At 41.0% G+C, this 20,000-nt stretch overlaps 1 protein-coding gene and 2 long non-coding RNA genes across 4 annotated transcripts in view; 2 read left to right on the top strand and 1 right to left on the bottom strand.

The window, feature by feature from the left end:
* The window catches only part of LOC127916358 (uncharacterized), a 1,226-nt gene extending 379 nt beyond the window's left edge, over positions 1–847 (top strand). Inside the window, exons 2-5 of the long non-coding RNA XR_008094684.1 lie at positions 148–323; positions 412–617; positions 677–736; positions 767–847. This is a non-coding gene — a long non-coding RNA (uncharacterized LOC127916358). The remainder of the gene's footprint in view (positions 1–147; positions 324–411; positions 618–676; positions 737–766) is intronic.
* Positions 1–20,000, top strand: part of LOC127916357 (tetratricopeptide repeat protein 39B) — a 78,029-nt gene that overhangs the window by 41,858 nt on the left and 16,171 nt on the right. For both annotated transcript variants that reach the window (XM_052498001.1, XM_052498000.1), the window contains exons 7-14: positions 903–967; positions 2,451–2,550; positions 2,827–2,892; positions 5,707–5,815; positions 8,016–8,083; positions 9,326–9,385; positions 11,277–11,438; positions 13,032–13,123. In XM_052498001.1, the coding sequence (XP_052353961.1) occupies positions 903–967; positions 2,451–2,550; positions 2,827–2,892; positions 5,707–5,815; positions 8,016–8,083; positions 9,326–9,385; positions 11,277–11,438; positions 13,032–13,123 (722 nt within the window). The remainder of the gene's footprint in view (positions 1–902; positions 968–2,450; positions 2,551–2,826; positions 2,893–5,706; positions 5,816–8,015; positions 8,084–9,325; positions 9,386–11,276; positions 11,439–13,031; positions 13,124–20,000) is intronic.
* On the bottom strand, positions 11,963–12,949 carry LOC127916359 (uncharacterized). The gene is made up of 3 exons (XR_008094685.1): positions 12,835–12,949; positions 12,303–12,390; positions 11,963–12,048 (listed from the first exon to the last, which is right to left on the bottom strand). It is a non-coding gene; the product is annotated as an uncharacterized LOC127916359 (long non-coding RNA).

Genomic DNA, 20,000 nt, shown 5'->3' with positions numbered 1-20,000 from the left:
AAAATATCCTAACGCTAATCTACACAGGTAGAGTATCCTAACGCTAATCTACCACAGGTAGAGTATCCTAACGCTAATCTACCACAGGTAGAGTATCCTAACCCTAATCTACCACAGGTAGAGAATCCTAACCCTAATCTACCACAGGTAAAATATCCTAACGCTAATCTACACAGGTAGAGTATCCTAACGCTAATCTACACAGGTAAAGTATCCTAACGCTAATCTACCACAGGTAGAGTATCCTAACGCTAATCTACACAGGTAGAGTATCCTAACGCTAATCTACCACAGGTAAAATATCCTAACGCTAATCTACACAGGTAAAATATCCTAACGCTAATCTACACAGGTAGAGTATCCTAACGCTAATCTACCACAGGTAGAGTATCCTAACGCTAATCTACACAGGTAGAGTATCCTAACGCTAATCTACCGCAGGTAAAATATCCTAACGCTAATCTACCACAGGTAGAGTATCCTAACACTAATCTACACAGGTAGAGTATCCTTACGCTAATCTACACAGGTAGAGTATCCTAACGCTAATCTACACAGGTAGAGTATCCTAACGCTAATCTACACAGGTAGAGTATCCTAACGCTAATCCACCACAGGTAGAGTATCCTAACGCTAATCCACACAGGTAGAGTATCCTAACGCTAATCCACCACAGGTAGAGTATCATAATGCTAATCCACCACAGGTAGAGTATCCTAACGCTAATCCACCACAGGTAGAGTATCCTAACGCTAATCCACCACAGGTAAAATATCCTAACGCTAATCCACCACAGGTAGAGTATCATAATGCTAATCCACCACAGGTAAAATATTCTAACGCTAATACTGTTTTCTTGTCTTAATTCATTGACTTGTTTCTCTCCCCTTTTCTTTCAACAGGATGAAAACATGATCAGCTTTATCAAAGGAGGGATCAAAATACGCACAAGTTTCCAGATTTACAAGTCAGTGTTCCCCAAACCAGTCAAAGATCCTAGTTGGAATAACTTGGCTTGTTGAATTAGATAGAATAGTTCGAGTATGGATATAACTGGCTGGGGGACTAGTAGATGGATATAACTGGCTGGGGGACTAGTAGATGGATATAACTGGCTGGGGGACTAGTAGATGGGTATAACTGGCTGGGGGACTAGTAGATGGATATAACTGGCTGGGGGACTAGTAGATGGATATAACTGGCTGGGGGACTAGTAGATGGGTATAACTGGCTGGGGGACTAGTAGATGGATATAACTGGCTGGGGGACTAGTAGATGGGTATAACTGGCTGGGGGACTAGTAGATGGGTATAACTGGCTGGGGGACTAGTAGATGGATATAACTGGCTGGGGGACTAGTAGATGGGTATAACTGGCTGGGGGACTAGTAGATGGATATAACTGGCTGGGGGACTAGTAGATGGATATAACTGGCTGGGGGACTAGTAGATGGATATAACTGGCTGGGAGACTAGTAGATGGGTATAACTGGCTGGGGGACTAGTAGATGGGTATAACTGGCTGGGGGACTAGTAGATGGGTATAACTGGCTGGGGGACTAGTAGATGGATATAACTGGCTGGGGGACTAGTAGATGGATGTAACTGGCTGGGGACTAGTAGATGGATGTAACTGGCTGGGGGACTAGTAGATGGGTATAACTGGCTGGGGGACTAGTAGATGGGTATAACTGGCTGGGGGACTAGTAGATGGGTATAACTGGCTGGGGGACTAGTAGATGGATATAACTGGCTGGGGGACTAGTAGATGGATATAACTGGCTGGGGGACTAGTAGATGGATATAACTGGCTGGGGGACTAGTAGATGGATATAACTGGCTGGGGGACTAGTAGATGGATATAACTGGCTGGGGGACTAGTAGATTGGTCTAGTATGGGTATAACTGATTGGGGGACTAGTAGATTGGTCTAGTATTGGTATAACTGACTGGGGGACTAGTAGATGGGTTTAACTGACTGGGGGATTAGTATATTGGTCTAGTGTGGGTATAACTGGCTGGGGGACTAGTAGATGGGTTTAACTGATTGGGGGACTAGTATATTGGTCTAGTATTGGTATAACTGATTGGGGGACTAGTAGATGGGTTTAACTGATTGGGGGACTAGTAGATGGGTTTAACGGATTGGGGGACTAGTAGATTGGTCTAGTATTGGTATAACTGGCTGGGGGACTAGTATATGGGTTTAACTGATTGGGGGACTAGTATATTGGTCTAGTATTGGTATAACTGATTGGGGGACTAGTAGATTGGTCTAGTATTGGTATAACTGGCTGGGGGACTAGTAGATGGGTTTAACTGATTGGGGGACTAGTATATTGGTCTAGTATTGGTATAACTGATTGGGGGACTAGTAGATTGGTCTAGTATTGGTATAACTGACTGGGGGACAGTACTTATGACATAACATCCTGTGCTCTCTTCCTGTAGGGAATGTCAGAATATTCTGAATGTGACTCAGGACCATAGCAGTGAATCATTCAGGCAGTTCGAAGGAGGAGTGAGACTGGGTATCGGATCCTTCAACCTGGTAAGAAAGACGTGTGTGTGTGTGTGTGTGTGTGTGTGTGTGTGTGTGTGTGAGTGTGTGTGTGTGTGTGTGTGTGTGTGTGTGTGTGTGTGTGTGTGTGTGTGTGTGTGTGTGTGTGTGTGTGTGTGTGTGTGTGTGTGTGTGTGTGTCTGTGTCTGTGTCTGTGTCTGTGTCTGTGTCTGTGTCTGTGTCTGTGTGTGTGTGTGTGTGTGTGTGTGTGTGTGTGTGCGGTATAGATAAATGCAGCTTGGTTTTAACATGTGTTCTCTCTCTCAGATGCTGTCCCTCCTTCCTCAGAGGATCCTCAGGTTGCTGGAAGTCATCGGCTTCTCTGGCAACAGAGTGAGTTTAATGGCTCAGCAGTGAACTGCTATGACTGCTTATAATGAATGCTGTGGGCGTTAAGTAGCCTAGTGGTTAGAGTGTAGAGGGGGCAGGGTAGCCTAGTGGTTAGAGTGTAGAGGCGGCAGGGTAGCCTAGTGGTTAGAGTGGAGAGGTGGTAGGGTAGCCTAGTGGTTAGAGTGTAGAGGCGGTATGGTAGCCTAGTGGTTAGAGTGTAGAGGTGGTAGGGTAGCCTAGTGGTTAGAGTGTAGAGGCGGTATGGTAGCCTAGTGGTTAGAGTGTAGAGGGGGTATGGTAGCCTAGTGGTTAGAGTGTAGAGGGGTATGGTAGCCTAGTGGTTAGAGTGTAGAGGTGGCAGGGTGGCCTAGTGGTTAGAGTGTAGAGGTGGCAGGGTAGCCTAGTGGTTAGAGTGTAGAGGGGGCAGGGTGGCCTAGTGGTTAGAGTGGAGAGGTGGCAGGGTGGCCTAGTGGTTAGAGTGTAGAGGGGGTAGGGTGGCCTAGTGGTTAGAGTGTAGAGGGGGTATGGTAGCCTAGTGGTTAGAGTGTAGAGGGGGTAGGGTAGCCTAGTGGTTAGAGTGTAGAGGTGGCAGGGTGGCCTAGTGGTTAGAGTGTAGAGGCGGCAGGGTAGCCTAGTGGTTAGAGTGTAGAGGGGGTAGGGTAGCCTGGTGGTTAGAGTGTAGAGGGGGTATGGTAGCCTAGTGGTTAGAGTGGAGGGGTGGCAGGGTGGCCTAGTGGTTAGAGTGTAGAGGGGGTATGGTAGCCTAGTGGTTAGAGTGGAGGGGTGGCAGGTTGGCCTAGTGGTTAGAGTGTAGAGGGGGCAGGGTAGCCTAGTGGTTAGAGTGTAGAGGGGGTATGGTAGCCTAGTGGTTAGAGTGTAGAGGGGTAGGGTAGCCTAGTGGTTAGAGTGTAGAGGGGGTATGGTAGCCTAGTGGTTAGAGTGTAGAGGGGGTATGGTAGCCTAGTGGTTAGAGTGTAGAGGGGGTATGGTAGCCTAGTGGTTAGAGTGTAGAGGGGGCAGGGTGGCCTAGTGGTTAGAGTGTAGAGGGGGCAGGGTGGCCTAGTGGTTAGAGTGTAGAGGTGGCAGGGTGGCCTAGTGGTTAGAGTGGAGGGGCTGCAGGGTAGCCTAGTGGTTAGAGTGTAGAGGGGGCAGGGTAGCCTAGTGGTTAGAGTGTAGAGGGGGTAGGGTAGCCTAGTGGTTAGAGTGTAGAGGTGGCAGGGTGGCCTAGTGGTTAGAGTGTAGAGGGGGCAGGGTAGCCTAGTGGTTAGAGTGTAGAGGTGGCAGGGTAGCCTAGTGGTTAGAGTGTAGAGGGGGCAGGGTGGCCTAGTGGTTAGAGTGTAGAGGTGGCAGGGTGGCCTAGTGGTTAGAGTGTAGAGGGGGCAGGGTAGCCTAGTGGTTAGAGTGTAGAGGGGCAGGGTAGCCTAGTGGTTAGAGTGTAGAGGTGGCAGGGTGGCCTAGTGGTTAGAGTGTAGAGGTGGCAGGGTAGCCTAGTGGTTAGAGTGTAGGGGTGGTAGGGTAGCCTAGTGGTTAGAGTGTAGAGGGGGCAGGGTAGCCTAGTGGTTAGAGTGTAGAGGGGGTAGGGTAGCCTAGTGGTTAGAGTGTAGAGGGGGTAGGGTAGCCTAGTGGTTAGAGTGTAGGGGCTGCAGGGTAGCCTAGTGGTTAGAGTGTAGAGGGGGCAGGGTAGCCTAGTGGTTAGAGTGTAGAGGCGGTATGGTAGCCTAGTGGTTAGAGTGTAGAGGGGGTATGGTAGCCTAGTGGTTAGAGTGTAGAGGGGGTAGGGTAGCCTAGTGGTTAGAGTGTAGAGGGGGTAGGGTAGCCTAGTGGTTAGAGTGTAGAGGGGGTAGGGTAGCCTAGTGGTTAGAGTGTAGAGGGGGTATGGTAGCCTAGTGGTTAGAGTGTAGAGGGGGTAGGGTAGCCTAGTGGTTAGAGTGTAGAGGGGGTATGGTAGCCTAGTGGTTAGAGTGTAGAGGGGGTAGGGTAGCCTAGTGGTTAGAGTGTAGAGGGGGTAGGGTAGCCTAGTGGTTAGAGTGTAGAGGCGGCAGCGTAGCCTAGTGGTTAGAGTGTAGAGGGGGTATGGTAGCCTAGTGGTTAGAGTGTAGAGGCGGTAGGGTAGCCTAGTGGTTAGAGTGTAGAGGGGCAGGGTAGCCTAGTGGTTAGAGTGTAGAGGGGTAGGGTGGCCTAGTGGTTAGAGTGTAGAGGTGGTAGGGTGGCCTAGTGGTTAGAGTGTAGAGGGGGTAGGGTGGCCTAGTGGTTAGAGTGTAGAGGGGGCAGGGTGGCCTAGTGGTTAGAGTGTAGAGGGGGCAGGGTGGCCTAGTGGTTAGAGTGTAGAGGGGGCAGGGTAGCCTAGTGGTTAGAGTGTAGAGGGGGCAGGGTGGCCTAGTGGTTAGAGTGTAGAGGGGGTAGGGTGGCCTAGTGGTTAGAGTGTAGAGGGGGCAGGATAGCCTAGTGGTTAGAGTGTAGAGGGGGCAGGGTGGCCTAGTGGTTAGAGTGTAGAGGCGGCAGGATGGCCTAGTGGTTAGAGTGTAGAGGCCGAAAGGTTGTAAGATCGAATCCCCGAGCTGAAAAGGTACAAATCTGTCTTTCTGCCCCTGAACAAAGCAGTTAACCCACTGTTCCCCTGAACAAGGCAGTTAACCCACTGTTCCCCTGAACAAGGCAGTTAACCCACTCTTCCCAGTTAGGCCGTCATTGTAAATAACAATTTGTTCTTAAATGACTTGCCGAGTTTAATAAAAAATAAAATTAACAGGTAATAGCTGTTATAAGGAGCTATGAACTGTTGTGAAAGCTTATAAGAGGTGGTATTGTGTCTTGTAGGACTTCGGTCTGTCTCAGCTGAGAGAAGGAGCAGCGAGCCACGGTCTCAGAGCTGTCCTCAGTGTGTTAACGCTGCTGCTGTACCATACCTACGTTACACTCATACTGGGTAGGAATACACACACACACACACACACACACACACACACACACACACACACACACACACACACACACACACACACACACACACACACACACACACACACACACACACACACACACACACACACAGGACAGACACACACACACACACACACACACACACACACACACACACACACAGTCAGTACACACACACACACACAGTCAGTACACACACACACACACACACACACACACACACACACACACACACACACACACACACACACACACACACACACACACACACACACACACACACACACAGTCAGTACACACACACGCACGCACGCACACGCACACGCACACACACACACACATTGTGTCAATGTTGTGTGATGGTTGAATGACGATTGTTGTGTGTTCCAGGTTTCGGAGAAGGTTAGTAATTTTGTGATATTTGTTTGGTGGTTGTGGTTATTTGTGATGGTTCTATCATGGTTGTATTCTGGTTCTATCATGTGAAACACTATCATGTTCTATCGTGGTCGTATTCTGGTTCTATCATGGTTCTATGGTGATCGTATTCTGGTTCTATCATGGTTCTATTCTGGTTCTATGGTGGTTGTATTCTGGTTCTATTCTGGTTCTATCATGGTTGTATTCTGGTTCTATCATGGTTCTATGGTGGTTGTATTCTGGTTCTATCATGGTTCTATTCTGGTTCTATCATGGTTGTATTCTGGTTCTATCATGGTTCTATGGTGGTTGTATTCTGGTTCTATCATGGTTCTATCGTGGTTGTATTCTGGTTCTATGGTGGTTGTATTCTGGTTCTATCATGGTTATATCGTGGTTGTATTCTGGTTCTATCATGGTTCTATGGTGGTTGTATTCTGGTTCTATTATGGTTGTATTCTGGTTCTATTATGGTTCTATGGTGGTTGTATTCTGGTTCTATCGTGGTTGTATTCTGGTTCTATCATGTTCTATCGTGGTTGTATTCTGGTTCTATCATGGTTGTATTCTGGTTCTATCATGGTTGTATTCTGGTAACATGGTTGTATGGTAATTGTAACATGGTTGTATGGTGGTTGTAACATGGTGGTATAGTGGGCGCAACATGGTTGTATGGTGGTTGCATTCTGGTTGTATAGTGGTTGCATTCTGGTTGTATGGTGGTTGTAAAATGGTTGTATGGTGGTTGTATTCTGGTTCTATTATGGTTGTATTCTGGTTCTATCATGGTTCTATGGTGGTTGTATTCTGGTTCTATCGTGGTTGTATTCTGGTTCTATCATGTTCTATCGTGGTCGTATTCTGGTTCTATCATGGTTGTATTCTGGTTCTATCATGGTTCTATGGTGGTTGTATTCTGGTTCTATCATGGTTCTATGGTGGTTGTATTCTGGTTGTATAGTGGTTGTAACATGGTTGTATAGTGGTTGAATTCTGGTTGTATGGTGGTTGTATTCTGGTTGTATTCTGGTTGTAACATGGTTGTATGGTGGTTGTATTCTGGTTGTAACATGGTTGTATAGTGGTTGTATGGTGGTTGTATGCTGGTTGTAACATGGTTGTATGGTGGTTGTATTCTGGTCGTAACATGGTTGTATGGTGGTTGTATGGTGGTTGTAACATGGTTGTATGGTGGCTGCATTCTGGTTGTATTCTGGTTGTAACATGGTTGTATGGTGGTTGTATGATGGTTGTGTTATGGTAACCTTGTCACAGCATTGTTTGATGATGGTTAGTTGGTGGTTGTGTTATGGTGTTGTGGTTGAATGATATGTGGTTGTTGTGTGGTGGTTTTGTTTTGGTTGTTGTGTGGTGGTTGTGTTTTGGTTGTTGTGTGATGGTTGTGTGATGGTGGTCTGATGGTTGTGTGATGGTGGTGTGATGGTTGTGTGATGGTTGTGTGATGGTGGTGTGATGGTTGTGTGATGGTTGTGTGATGGTGGTGTGATGGTTGTGTGGTGTGATGGTTGTGTGATGGTGGTGTGATGGTTGTGTGATGGTTGTGTGATGGTTGTGTGATGGTTGTGTGATGGTTGTGTGATGGTTGTGTGATGGTGGTGTGATGGTGGTGTGATGGTTGTGTGATGGTTGTGTGATGGTTGTGTGATGGTTGTGTGATGGTTGTGTGATGGTTGTGTGATGGTGGTGTGATGGTTGTGTGATGGTGGTGTGATGGTTGTGTGATGGTTGTGTGATGGTTGTTCCAGGTACTGGAGAAGGAAACCTTGTAGAGGCAGAAGCCTTACTGGGACCTTACCTCGAGAAGTTCCCTAATGTAAGTAACACACACACACACACACACACACACACACACACACACACACACACACACACACACACACACACACACACACACACACACACACACACACACACACACACACACACACACACACACACGCACACCATGTATGGTAGAGTACTGATGGGAGTGTTTCTCTCCTAGGGTTTTATCATTCTGTATGGTAGAGTACTGATGGGAGTGTTTCTCTCCTAGGGTTCTATCATTCTGTATGGTAGAGTACTGATGGGAGTGTTTCTCTCCTAGGGTTCTATCATTCTGTATGGTAGAGTACTGATGGGAGTGTTTCTCTCCTAGGGTTCTATCATTCTGTATGGTAGAGTACTGATGGGAGTGTTTCTCTCCTAGGGTTCTATCATTCTGTATGGTAGAGTACTGATGGGAGTGTTTCTCTCCTAGGGTTCTATCATTCTGTATGGTAGAGTACTCATGGGAGTGTTTCTCTCCTAGGGTTCTATCATTCTGTATGGTAGAGTACTGATGGGAGTGTTTCTCTCCTAGGGTTCTATCATTCTGTATGGTAGAGTACTCATGGGAGTGTTTCTCTCCTAGGGTTCTATCATTCTGTATGGTAGAGTACTGATGGGAGTGTTTCTCTCCTAGGGTTCTATCATTCTGTATGGTAGAGTACTGATGGGAGTGTTTCTCTCCTAGGGTTCTATCATTCTGTATGGTAGAGTACTGATGGGAGTGTTTCTCTCCTAGGGTTCTATCATTCTGTATGGTAGAGTACTGATGGGAGTGTTTCTCTCCTAGAGTTCTATCATTCTGTATGGTAGAGTACTGATGGGAGTGTTTCTCTCCTAGGGTTCTATCATTCTGTATGGTAGAGTACTGATGGGAGTGTTTCTCTCCTAGGGTTCTATCATTCTGTATGGTAGAGTACTGATGGGAGTGTTTCTCTCCTAGGGTTCTATCATTCTGTATGGTAGAGTACTGATGGGAGTGTTTCTCCCCTAGGGTTCTATCATTCTGTATGGTAGAGTACTCATGGGAGTGTTTCTCTCCTAGGGTTCTATCATTCTGTATGGTAGAGTACTGATGGGAGTGTTTCTCTCCTAGGGTTCTATCATTCTGTATGGTAGAGTACTGATGGGAGTGTTTCTCTCCTAGGGTTCTATCATTCTGTATGGTAGAGTACTGATGGGAGTGTTTCTCTCCTAGGGTTCTATCATTCTGTATGGTAGAGTACTGATGGGAGTGTTTCTCTCCTAGGGTTCTATCATTCTGTTTTATTCTGCTCGGATTGCTGTGCTCAGGGGAAACTTCGAGAAGGTGTGTGAAACATCAAATAAAACTAAAACAAATATTTTTTTAATGTGCATTCCAATACAAATGTTATATACAGTACCAGTCAAAGGTTTGGACACACCTACTCATTCAAGGATTTTTCTTCATTTTGACTATGTTCTACATTGTAGAATTAAGACATCAAAACATTTTTTTTAAACATACATGGAATCATGTAGTAACCAAACAAGTGTTATATATATTTGAGATTCTTAAAAGTAGCCACCCTTTGCCTTGATGACAGCTTTGTACACTCTTGGCATTCTCTCAACCAGCTTCACCTGGAATGTTTTTCCAACAGTCTTGAAGGAGTTTCCACACATGCTGAGCACTTGTTGGATGCTTTTCCTTCACTCTGCGGTCCAACTCATCCCAAAACATTGAGGTCGGGTGACACCTCCTCCTCCATGCTTCACGGCGGGAACAACACATGCAGAGATCATCTGTTCACCTACTCTGTGTACTCTCGGCTGCTTTTCCTTCACTCTGCGGTCCAACTCATCCCAAACCATCTCAAATGGGTTGACGTCAGGTGATTGTGGAGGCCAGGTCATCTGATGCAGCACTCAATCACTCTCCTTCTTGGTCAAATAACCCTTACACAGCCTGGAGGTGTGTTGGGTCATTGTCCTGTTGAAAAACAAATGATTGTCCCACTAAGAGCAGATCAGATGGGATGGCGTATAGCTGCAGAATGCTGTGGTAGTCATGCTGGTTAAGTGTGCCTTGAATTCTAAATAAATCACTGAAAGGGTCACCAGCAAAGCACCATCACACCACCTCCTCCTCCTCCATGCTTCACGGTGGCAACCACACATGCGGAGATCATCCGTTCACCTACTCTGTGTCTCACAAAGACATGGCGGTTGGAACCAAAAATCTTAAATTTGGACTCAGACCAAAGGACAGATTTCCACTGGTCTAATGTCCATTGCTCGTGTTTCTTGGCCCAATCAAGTCTCTTCTTCTTATTGGTGTCCTTTAGTAGTGGTTTCTTTGCAGCAATTCAACCATGAAGGCCTGATTCACGCAGTCTCCTCTGAACAGGTGATGTTGAGATGTGTCTGTTACTTGAACATAAATACTCTTTGAAGCATTTAGTTGTGCTGCAACCTGAGGTGCAGGTAACTCTAATGACATTATCCTCTGCTGCAGAGGTAACTCTGGGTCTTCCTTTCCTGTGGCGGTACTCATGAGAGCCAGTTTCATCATAGCTCTTGATGGTTTTTACGATTCCACTTGAAGAAACTTTCAACATTTTTGAAATGTTCCAGATTGACTGACCTTCATGCCTTAAAGTAATGCTGGACTGGTGTTACTCTTTGCTTATTTGAGCTGTTCTTGGCATAATATGGTCTTGGTCTTTTACCAAACAGGGCTATCTTCTGTATACCAACCCTACCTTGTCACAACACAACTGATTGGCTCAAACGCTTTAAGAAGGAAATAAATTCCACAAACTAACTTTTAACAAGGCACACCTGTTAATTGAAATGCATTCCAGGTGACTACCTCATGAAGCTGGTTGAGAGAATGCCAAGAGTGTGCAAAGCTGTCATCAAGGCAAAGGGTGGCTACTTTGAAGAATCTCAAATATAAAATATATTTGGATTTGTTTAACACTTTTTTGGTTACTACATGATTCCATATGTGTTATTTCATAGTTTTGATGTCTTCACTATTATTCTACAATGTAGAAAATAGTAAAAAATAAAGAAAAACCCTGGAATGAGTTGGTGTGTCCAAACTTTTGACCGATTCTGTACATAGTAACTTCTATCATCACTACAGGAAATAAGACCTCTGTCTCTCTCTACCTCTCTCTTTCGCTCTCAAACTCTTTCAACCTCTCACTCTCCCTTTCCAACCCCCCCAGGCCCAGTTAAAGTTTGAGGAGTGTATCTTAGCCCAGTCTCAGTGGAGACAGATTCACCACCTGTGTTACTGGGAGTTGATGTGGAGTCACTCCTTCACTCAGGACTGGCTGCAGGCATACAGATACGCTGACCTGCTCTGTAAGGAGAGTCGCTGGTCCAAGGTAGGTCGACACCCCCTGACCCCTGACCCCTGTATGTCTCTGTAAGGAGAGTCGCTGGTCCAAGGTAGGTCGACACCCCCTGACCCCTGTATGTCTCTGTAAGGAGAGTCGCTGGTCCAAGAGGGAGGGAGGGAGGGAGGGACACATACACACCCTGGAGAGACCCCCCCCCCCTGACCTCTAACCCCTGTGTGTATAGGCCATCTATGTCTACCAGAAGGCTGCTATCCTCTCTGTTGCCTGAAGAGACACCCCCCCCCTGACCTCTAACCCCTGTGTATAGGCCATCTATGTCTACCAGAAGGCTGCTATCCTCTCTGTTGCCTGAAGAGACACCCCCCCTGACCTCTAACCCCTGTGTGTATAGGCCATCTATGTCTACCAGAAGGCTGCTACCCTCTCTGTTGCCTGAAGAGACACCCCCCCCCTGACCTCTAACCCCTGTGTGTCTCTATAGGCCATCTATGTCTACCAGAAGGCTGCTATCCTCTCTGTTGCCTGAAGAGACACCCCCCCTGACCTCTAACCCCTGTGTGTCTCTATAGGCCATCTATGTCTACCAGAAGGCTGCTATCCTCTCTATGTTGCCTGAAGAGACACCCCCCCTGACCTCTAACCCCTGTGTGTCTCTATAGGCCATCTATGTCTACCAGAAGGCTGCTATTCTCTCTGTTGCCTGAAGAGACACCCCCTGACCTCTAACCCCTGTGTGTATAGGCCATCTATGTCTACCAGAAGGCTGCTATCCTCTCTGTTGCCTGAAGAGACACCCCCCCTGACCTCTAACCCCTGTGTGTATAGGCCATCTATGTCTACCAGAAGGCTGCTACCCTCTCTGTTGCCTGAAGAGACACCCCCCCTGACCTCTAACCCCTGTGTGTCTCTATAGGCCATCTATGTCTACCAGAAGGCTGCTATCCTCTCTGTTGCCTGAAGAGACACCCCCCCTGACCTCTAACCCCTGTGTGTCTCTATAGGCCATCTATGTCTACCAGAAGGCTGCTATCCTCTCTATGTTGCCTGAAGAGACACCCCCCCTGACCTCTAACCCCTGTGTGTCTCTATAGGCCATCTATGTCTACCAGAAGGCTGCTATTCTCTCTGTTGCCTGAAGAGACACCCCCCCTGACCTCTAACCCCTGTGTGTCTCTGTAGGCCATCTATGTCTACCAGAAGGCTGCTATCCTCTCTATGTTGCCTGAAGAGACACCCCCCCTGACCTCTAACCCCTGTGTGTCTCTGTAGGCCATCTATGTCTACCAGAAGGCTGCTATCCTCTCTATGTTGCCTGAAGAGACACCCCCCCTGACCTCTAACCCCTGTGTGTCTCTATAGGCCATCTATGTCTACCAGAAGGCTGCTATCCTCTCTGTTGCCTGAAGAGACACCCCCTGACCTCTAACCCCTGTGTGTCTCTGTAGGCCATCTATGTCTACCAGAAGGCTGCTATCCTCTCTGTTGCCTGAAGAGACACCCCCCCTGACCTCTAACCCCTGTGTGTCTCTGTAGGCCATCTATGTCTACCAGAAGGCTGCTATCCTCTCTGTTGCCTGAAGAGACACCCCCCCTGACCTCTAACCCCTGTGTGTATAGGCCATCTATGTCTACCAGAAGGCTGCTATCCTCTCTATGTTGCCTGAAGAGGAGATCAAGAAGACTGGAGAGAACGTGGTCGAGCTGTTCAGGTGAGCTTACAAATGTTCACAGACGGCGTTCATAACTGCTCATTGTAGGTCATAAAACATTCATAGCAGCTCACAGGCCGGGCATTCATTACATACATTACTGACATTACATACATTACATACATTACATACATTACTGACATTACATACATTACTGACATTACATACATTACATACATTACTGACATTACTGACATTACATACATTACTGACATTACATACATTACATACATTACTGACATTACTGACATTACTGACATTACTGACATTACATACATTACTGACATTACTGACATTACATACATTACTGACATTACTGACATTACTGACATTACTGACATTACATACATTACTGACATTACATACATTACTGACATTACTGACATTACTGACATTACATACATTACATACATTACTGACATTACATACATTACATACATTACTGACATTACTGACATTACATACATTACTGACATTACATACATTACTGACATTACTGACATTACTGACATTACTGACATTACTGACATTACATACATTACTGACATTACTGACATTACTGACATTACATACATTACTGACATTACTGACATTACTGACATTACTGACATTACTGACATTACATACATTACTGACATTACATACATTACTGACATTACATACATTACTGACATTACTGACATTACTGACATTATATACATTACTGACATTACATACATTACTGACATTACTGACATTACATACATTACTGACATTACTGACATTACTGACATTACATACATTACTGACATTACTGACATTACTGACATTACATACATTACATACATTACTGACATTACTGACATTACTGACATTACTGACATTACTGACATTACATACATTACTGACATTACTGACATTACTGACATTACATACATTACATACATTACTGACATTACTGACATTACTGACATTATATACATTACTGACATTACATACATTACTGACATTACTGACATTACTGACATTACTGACATTACATACATTACATACATTACTGACATTACTGACATTACTGACATTATATACATTACTGACATTACTGACATTACTGACATTACTGACATTACATACATTACTGACATTACTGACATTACATACATTACTGACATTACTGACATTACTGACATTACATACATTACTGACATTACTGACATTACTGACATTACTGACATTACATACATTACTGACATTACTGACATTACTGACATTACTGACATTACATACATTACTGACATTACATACATTACATACATTACTGACATTACTGACATTACTGACATTACATACATTACTGACATTACTGACATTACATACATTACATACATTACATACATTACTGACATTACTGACATTACATACATTACTGACATTACTGACATTACTGACATTACATACATTACTGACATTACTGACATTACTGACATTACATACATTACTGACATTACATACATTACATACATTACTGACATTACTGACATTACATACATTACTGACATTACTGACATTACTGACATTACTGACATTACATACATTACTGACATTACATACATTACATACATTACTGACATTACTGACATTACATACATTACATACATTACTGACATTACATACATTACTGACATTACTGACATTACTGACATTACATACATTACTGACATTACATACATTACATACATTACTGACATTACTGACATTACATACATTACTGACATTACATACATTACTGACATTACTGACATTACATACATTACTGACATTACTGACATTACATACATTACTGACATTACATACATTACATACATTACATACATTACTGACATTACTGACATTACATACATTACTGACATTACATACATTACTGACATTACTGACATTACTGACATTACATACATTACTGACATTACTGACATTACTGACATTACATACATTACTGACATTACTGACATTACTGACATTACATACATTACTGACATTACTGACATTACTGACATTACATACATTACATACATTACTGACATTACATACATTACTGACATTACATACATTACTGACATTACATACATTACTGACATTACTGACATTACTGACATTACATACATTACTGACATTACTGACATTACATACATTACATACATTACTGACATTACATACATTACTGACATTACATACATTACTGACATTACTGACATTACTGACATTACATACATTACTGACATTACATACATTACTGACATTACATACATTACATACATTACTGACATTACTGACATTACATACATTACTGACATTACATACATTACATACATTACTGACATTACTGACATTACATACATTACTGACATTACATACATTACTGACATTACATACATTACTGACATTACTGACATTACTGACATTACATACATTACTGACATTACTGACATTACTGACATTACTGACATTACATACATTACTGACATTACTGACATTACATACATTACTGACATTACTGACATTACTGACATTACTGACATTACATACATTACTGACATTACATACATTACTGACATTACTGACATTACATACATTACTGACATTACTGACATTACATACATTACATACATTACTGACATTACTGACATTACATACATTACTGACATTACTGACATTACATACATTACTGACATTACATACATTACATACATTACTGACATTACTGACATTACATACATTACATACATTACTGACATTACTGACATTACATACATTACTGACATTACATACATTACTGACATTACTGACATTACATACATTACTGACATTACTGACATTACATACATTACTGACATTACTGACATTACTGACATTACTGACATTACATACATTACTGACATTACATACATTACTGACATTACATACATTACTGACATTACATACATTACTGACATTACTGACATTACTGACATTACATACATTACTGACATTACTGACATTACATACATTACTGACATTACTGACATTACACATTACATACATTACTGACATTACTGACATTACTGACATTACATACATTACTGACATTACTGACATTACATACATTACTGACATTACTGACATTACTGACATTACATACATTACATACATTACTGACATTACTGACATTACTGACATTATATACATTACTGACATTACATACATTACTGACATTACTGACATTACTGACATTACTGACATTACATACATTACATACATTACTGACATTACTGACATTACTGACATTATATACATTACTGACATTACTGACATTACTGACATTACATACATTACTGACATTACTGACATTACATACATTACTGACATTACATACATTACTGACATTACTGACATTACATACATTACTGACATTACTGACATTACTGACATTACATACATTACTGACATTACTGACATTACATACATTACTGACATTACTGACATTACATACATTACTGACATTACTGACATTACTGACATTACATACATTACTGACATTACTGACATTACTGACATTATATACATTACTGACATTACTGACATTACTGACATTACATACATTACTGACATTACTGACATTACATACATTACTGACATTACATACATTACTGACATTACTGACATTACATACATTACTGACATTACTGACATTACTGACATTACATACATTACTGACATTACATACATTACTGACATTACATACATTACTGACATTACTGACATTACATACATTACTGACATTACTGACATTACTGACATTACTGACATTACTGACAATACATACATTACTGACATTACTGACATTACTGACATTACTGACATTACATACATTACTGACATTACATACATTACTGACATTACTGACATTACTGACATTACTGACATTACATACATTACTGACATTACTGACATTACATACATTACATACATTACATACATTACTGACATTACTGACATTACTGACATTACATACATTACTGACATTACTGACATTACTGACATTACTGACATTACATACATTACTGACATTACTGACATTACTGACATTACATACATTACTGACATTACATACATTACATACATTACTGACATTACATACATTACATACATTACTGACATTACTGACATTACATACATTACTGACATTACTGACATTACTGACATTACTGCCATTACATACATTACTGACATTACATACATTACATACATTACTGACATTACTGACATTACATACATTACATACATTACTGACATTACATACATTACATACATTACTGACATTACTGACATTACTGACATTACATACATTACTGACATTACATACATTACATACATTACTGACATTACTGACATTACATACATTACTGACATTACATACATTACTGACATTACTGACATTACATACATTACTGACATTACTGACATTACATACATTACTGACATTACATACATTACATACATTACATACATTACATACATTACTGACATTACTGACATTACATACATTACTGACATTACATACATTACTGACATTACTGACATTACTGACATTACATACATTACTGACATTACTGACATTACTGACATTACATACATTACTGACATTACTGACATTACTGACATTACATACATTACTGACATTACTGACATTACATACATTACTGACATTACATACATTACTGACATTACTGACATTACATACATTACTGACATTACTTACATTACTGACATTACATACATTACATACATTACTGACATTACATACATTACTGACATTACATACATTACTGACATTACTGACATTACATACATTACTGACATTACATACATTACTGACATTACATACATTACATACATTACTGACATTACTGACATTACATACATTACTGACATTACATACATTACATACATTACTGACATTACTGACATTACATACATTACTGACATTACATACATTACTGACATTACATACATTACTGACATTACATACATTACTGACATTACTGACATTACTGACATTACATACATTACTGACATTACATACATTACTGACATTACTGACATTACATACATTACTGACATTACATACATTACTGACATTACTGACATTACATACATTACTGACATTACATACATTACATACATTACTGACATTACTGACATTACATACATTACTGACATTACATACATTACTGACATTACATACATTACTGACATTACTGACATTACATACATTACATACATTACTGACATTACTGACATTACATACATTACTGACATTACATACATTACTGACATTACATACATTACTGACATTACTGACATTACTGACATTACATACATTACTGACATTACATACATTACTGACATTACTGACATTACTGACATTACATACATTACTGACATTACATACATTACATACATTACTGACATTACTGACATTACATACATTACATACATTACTGACATTACATACATTACTGACATTACTGACATTACATACATTACTGACATTACATACATTACTGACATTACTGACATTACTGACATTACATACATTACTGACATTACTGACATTACATACATTACTGACATTACTGACATTACATACATTACTGACATTACATACATTACTGACATTACTGACATTACTGACATTACATACATTACTGACATTACTGACATTACATACATTACATACATTACTGACATTACTGACATTACATACATTACTGACATTACTGACATTACTGACATTACATACATTACTGACATTACTGACATTACATACATTACTGACATTACTGACATTACTGACATTACATACATTACATACATTACTGACATTACATACATTACTGACATTACTGACATTACATACATTACTGACATTACTGACATTACTGACATTACATACATTACTGACATTACTGACATTACTGACATTACTTACATTACATACATTACTGACATTACTGACATTACTGACATTACGTACATTACTGACATTACATACATTACTGACATTACTGACATTACATACATTACTGACATTACATACATTACTGACATTACTGACATTACATACATTACTGACATTACATACATTACTGACATTACTGACATTACATACATTACTGACATTACATACATTACTGACATTACTGACATTACTGACATTACTTACATTACTGACATTACATACATTACTGACATTACTGACATTACATACATTACTGACATTACATACATTACTGACATTACTGACATTACATACATTACTGACATTACATACATTACTGACATTACATACATTACTGACATTACTGACATTACATACATTACTGACATTACTGACATTACTGACATTACTGACATTACATACATTACTGACATTACATACATTACTGACATTACATACATTACTGACATTACATACATTACTGACATTACTGACATTACTGACATTACATACATTACTGACATTACTGACATTACATACATTACTGACATTACATACATTACTGACATTACATACATTACTGACATTACTGACATTACTGACATTACATACATTACTGACATTACTGACATTACATACATTACTGACATTACATACATTACTGACATTACTGACATTACATACATTACTGACATTACTGACATTACATACATTACTGACATTACTGACATTACATACATTACATACATTACTGACATTACATACATTACTGACATTACTGACATTACATACATTACTGACATTACATACATTACTGACATTACTGACATTACATACATTACATACATTACTGACATTACT

This window comes from Oncorhynchus keta, chromosome 35, assembly GCF_023373465.1.
Source record: "Oncorhynchus keta strain PuntledgeMale-10-30-2019 chromosome 35, Oket_V2, whole genome shotgun sequence".
Taxonomy (NCBI): domain Eukaryota; kingdom Metazoa; phylum Chordata; class Actinopteri; order Salmoniformes; family Salmonidae; genus Oncorhynchus; species Oncorhynchus keta.
Note: the sequence above shows the minus strand (reverse complement) of the source record. Positions and strands in the feature narration are given on the sequence as shown.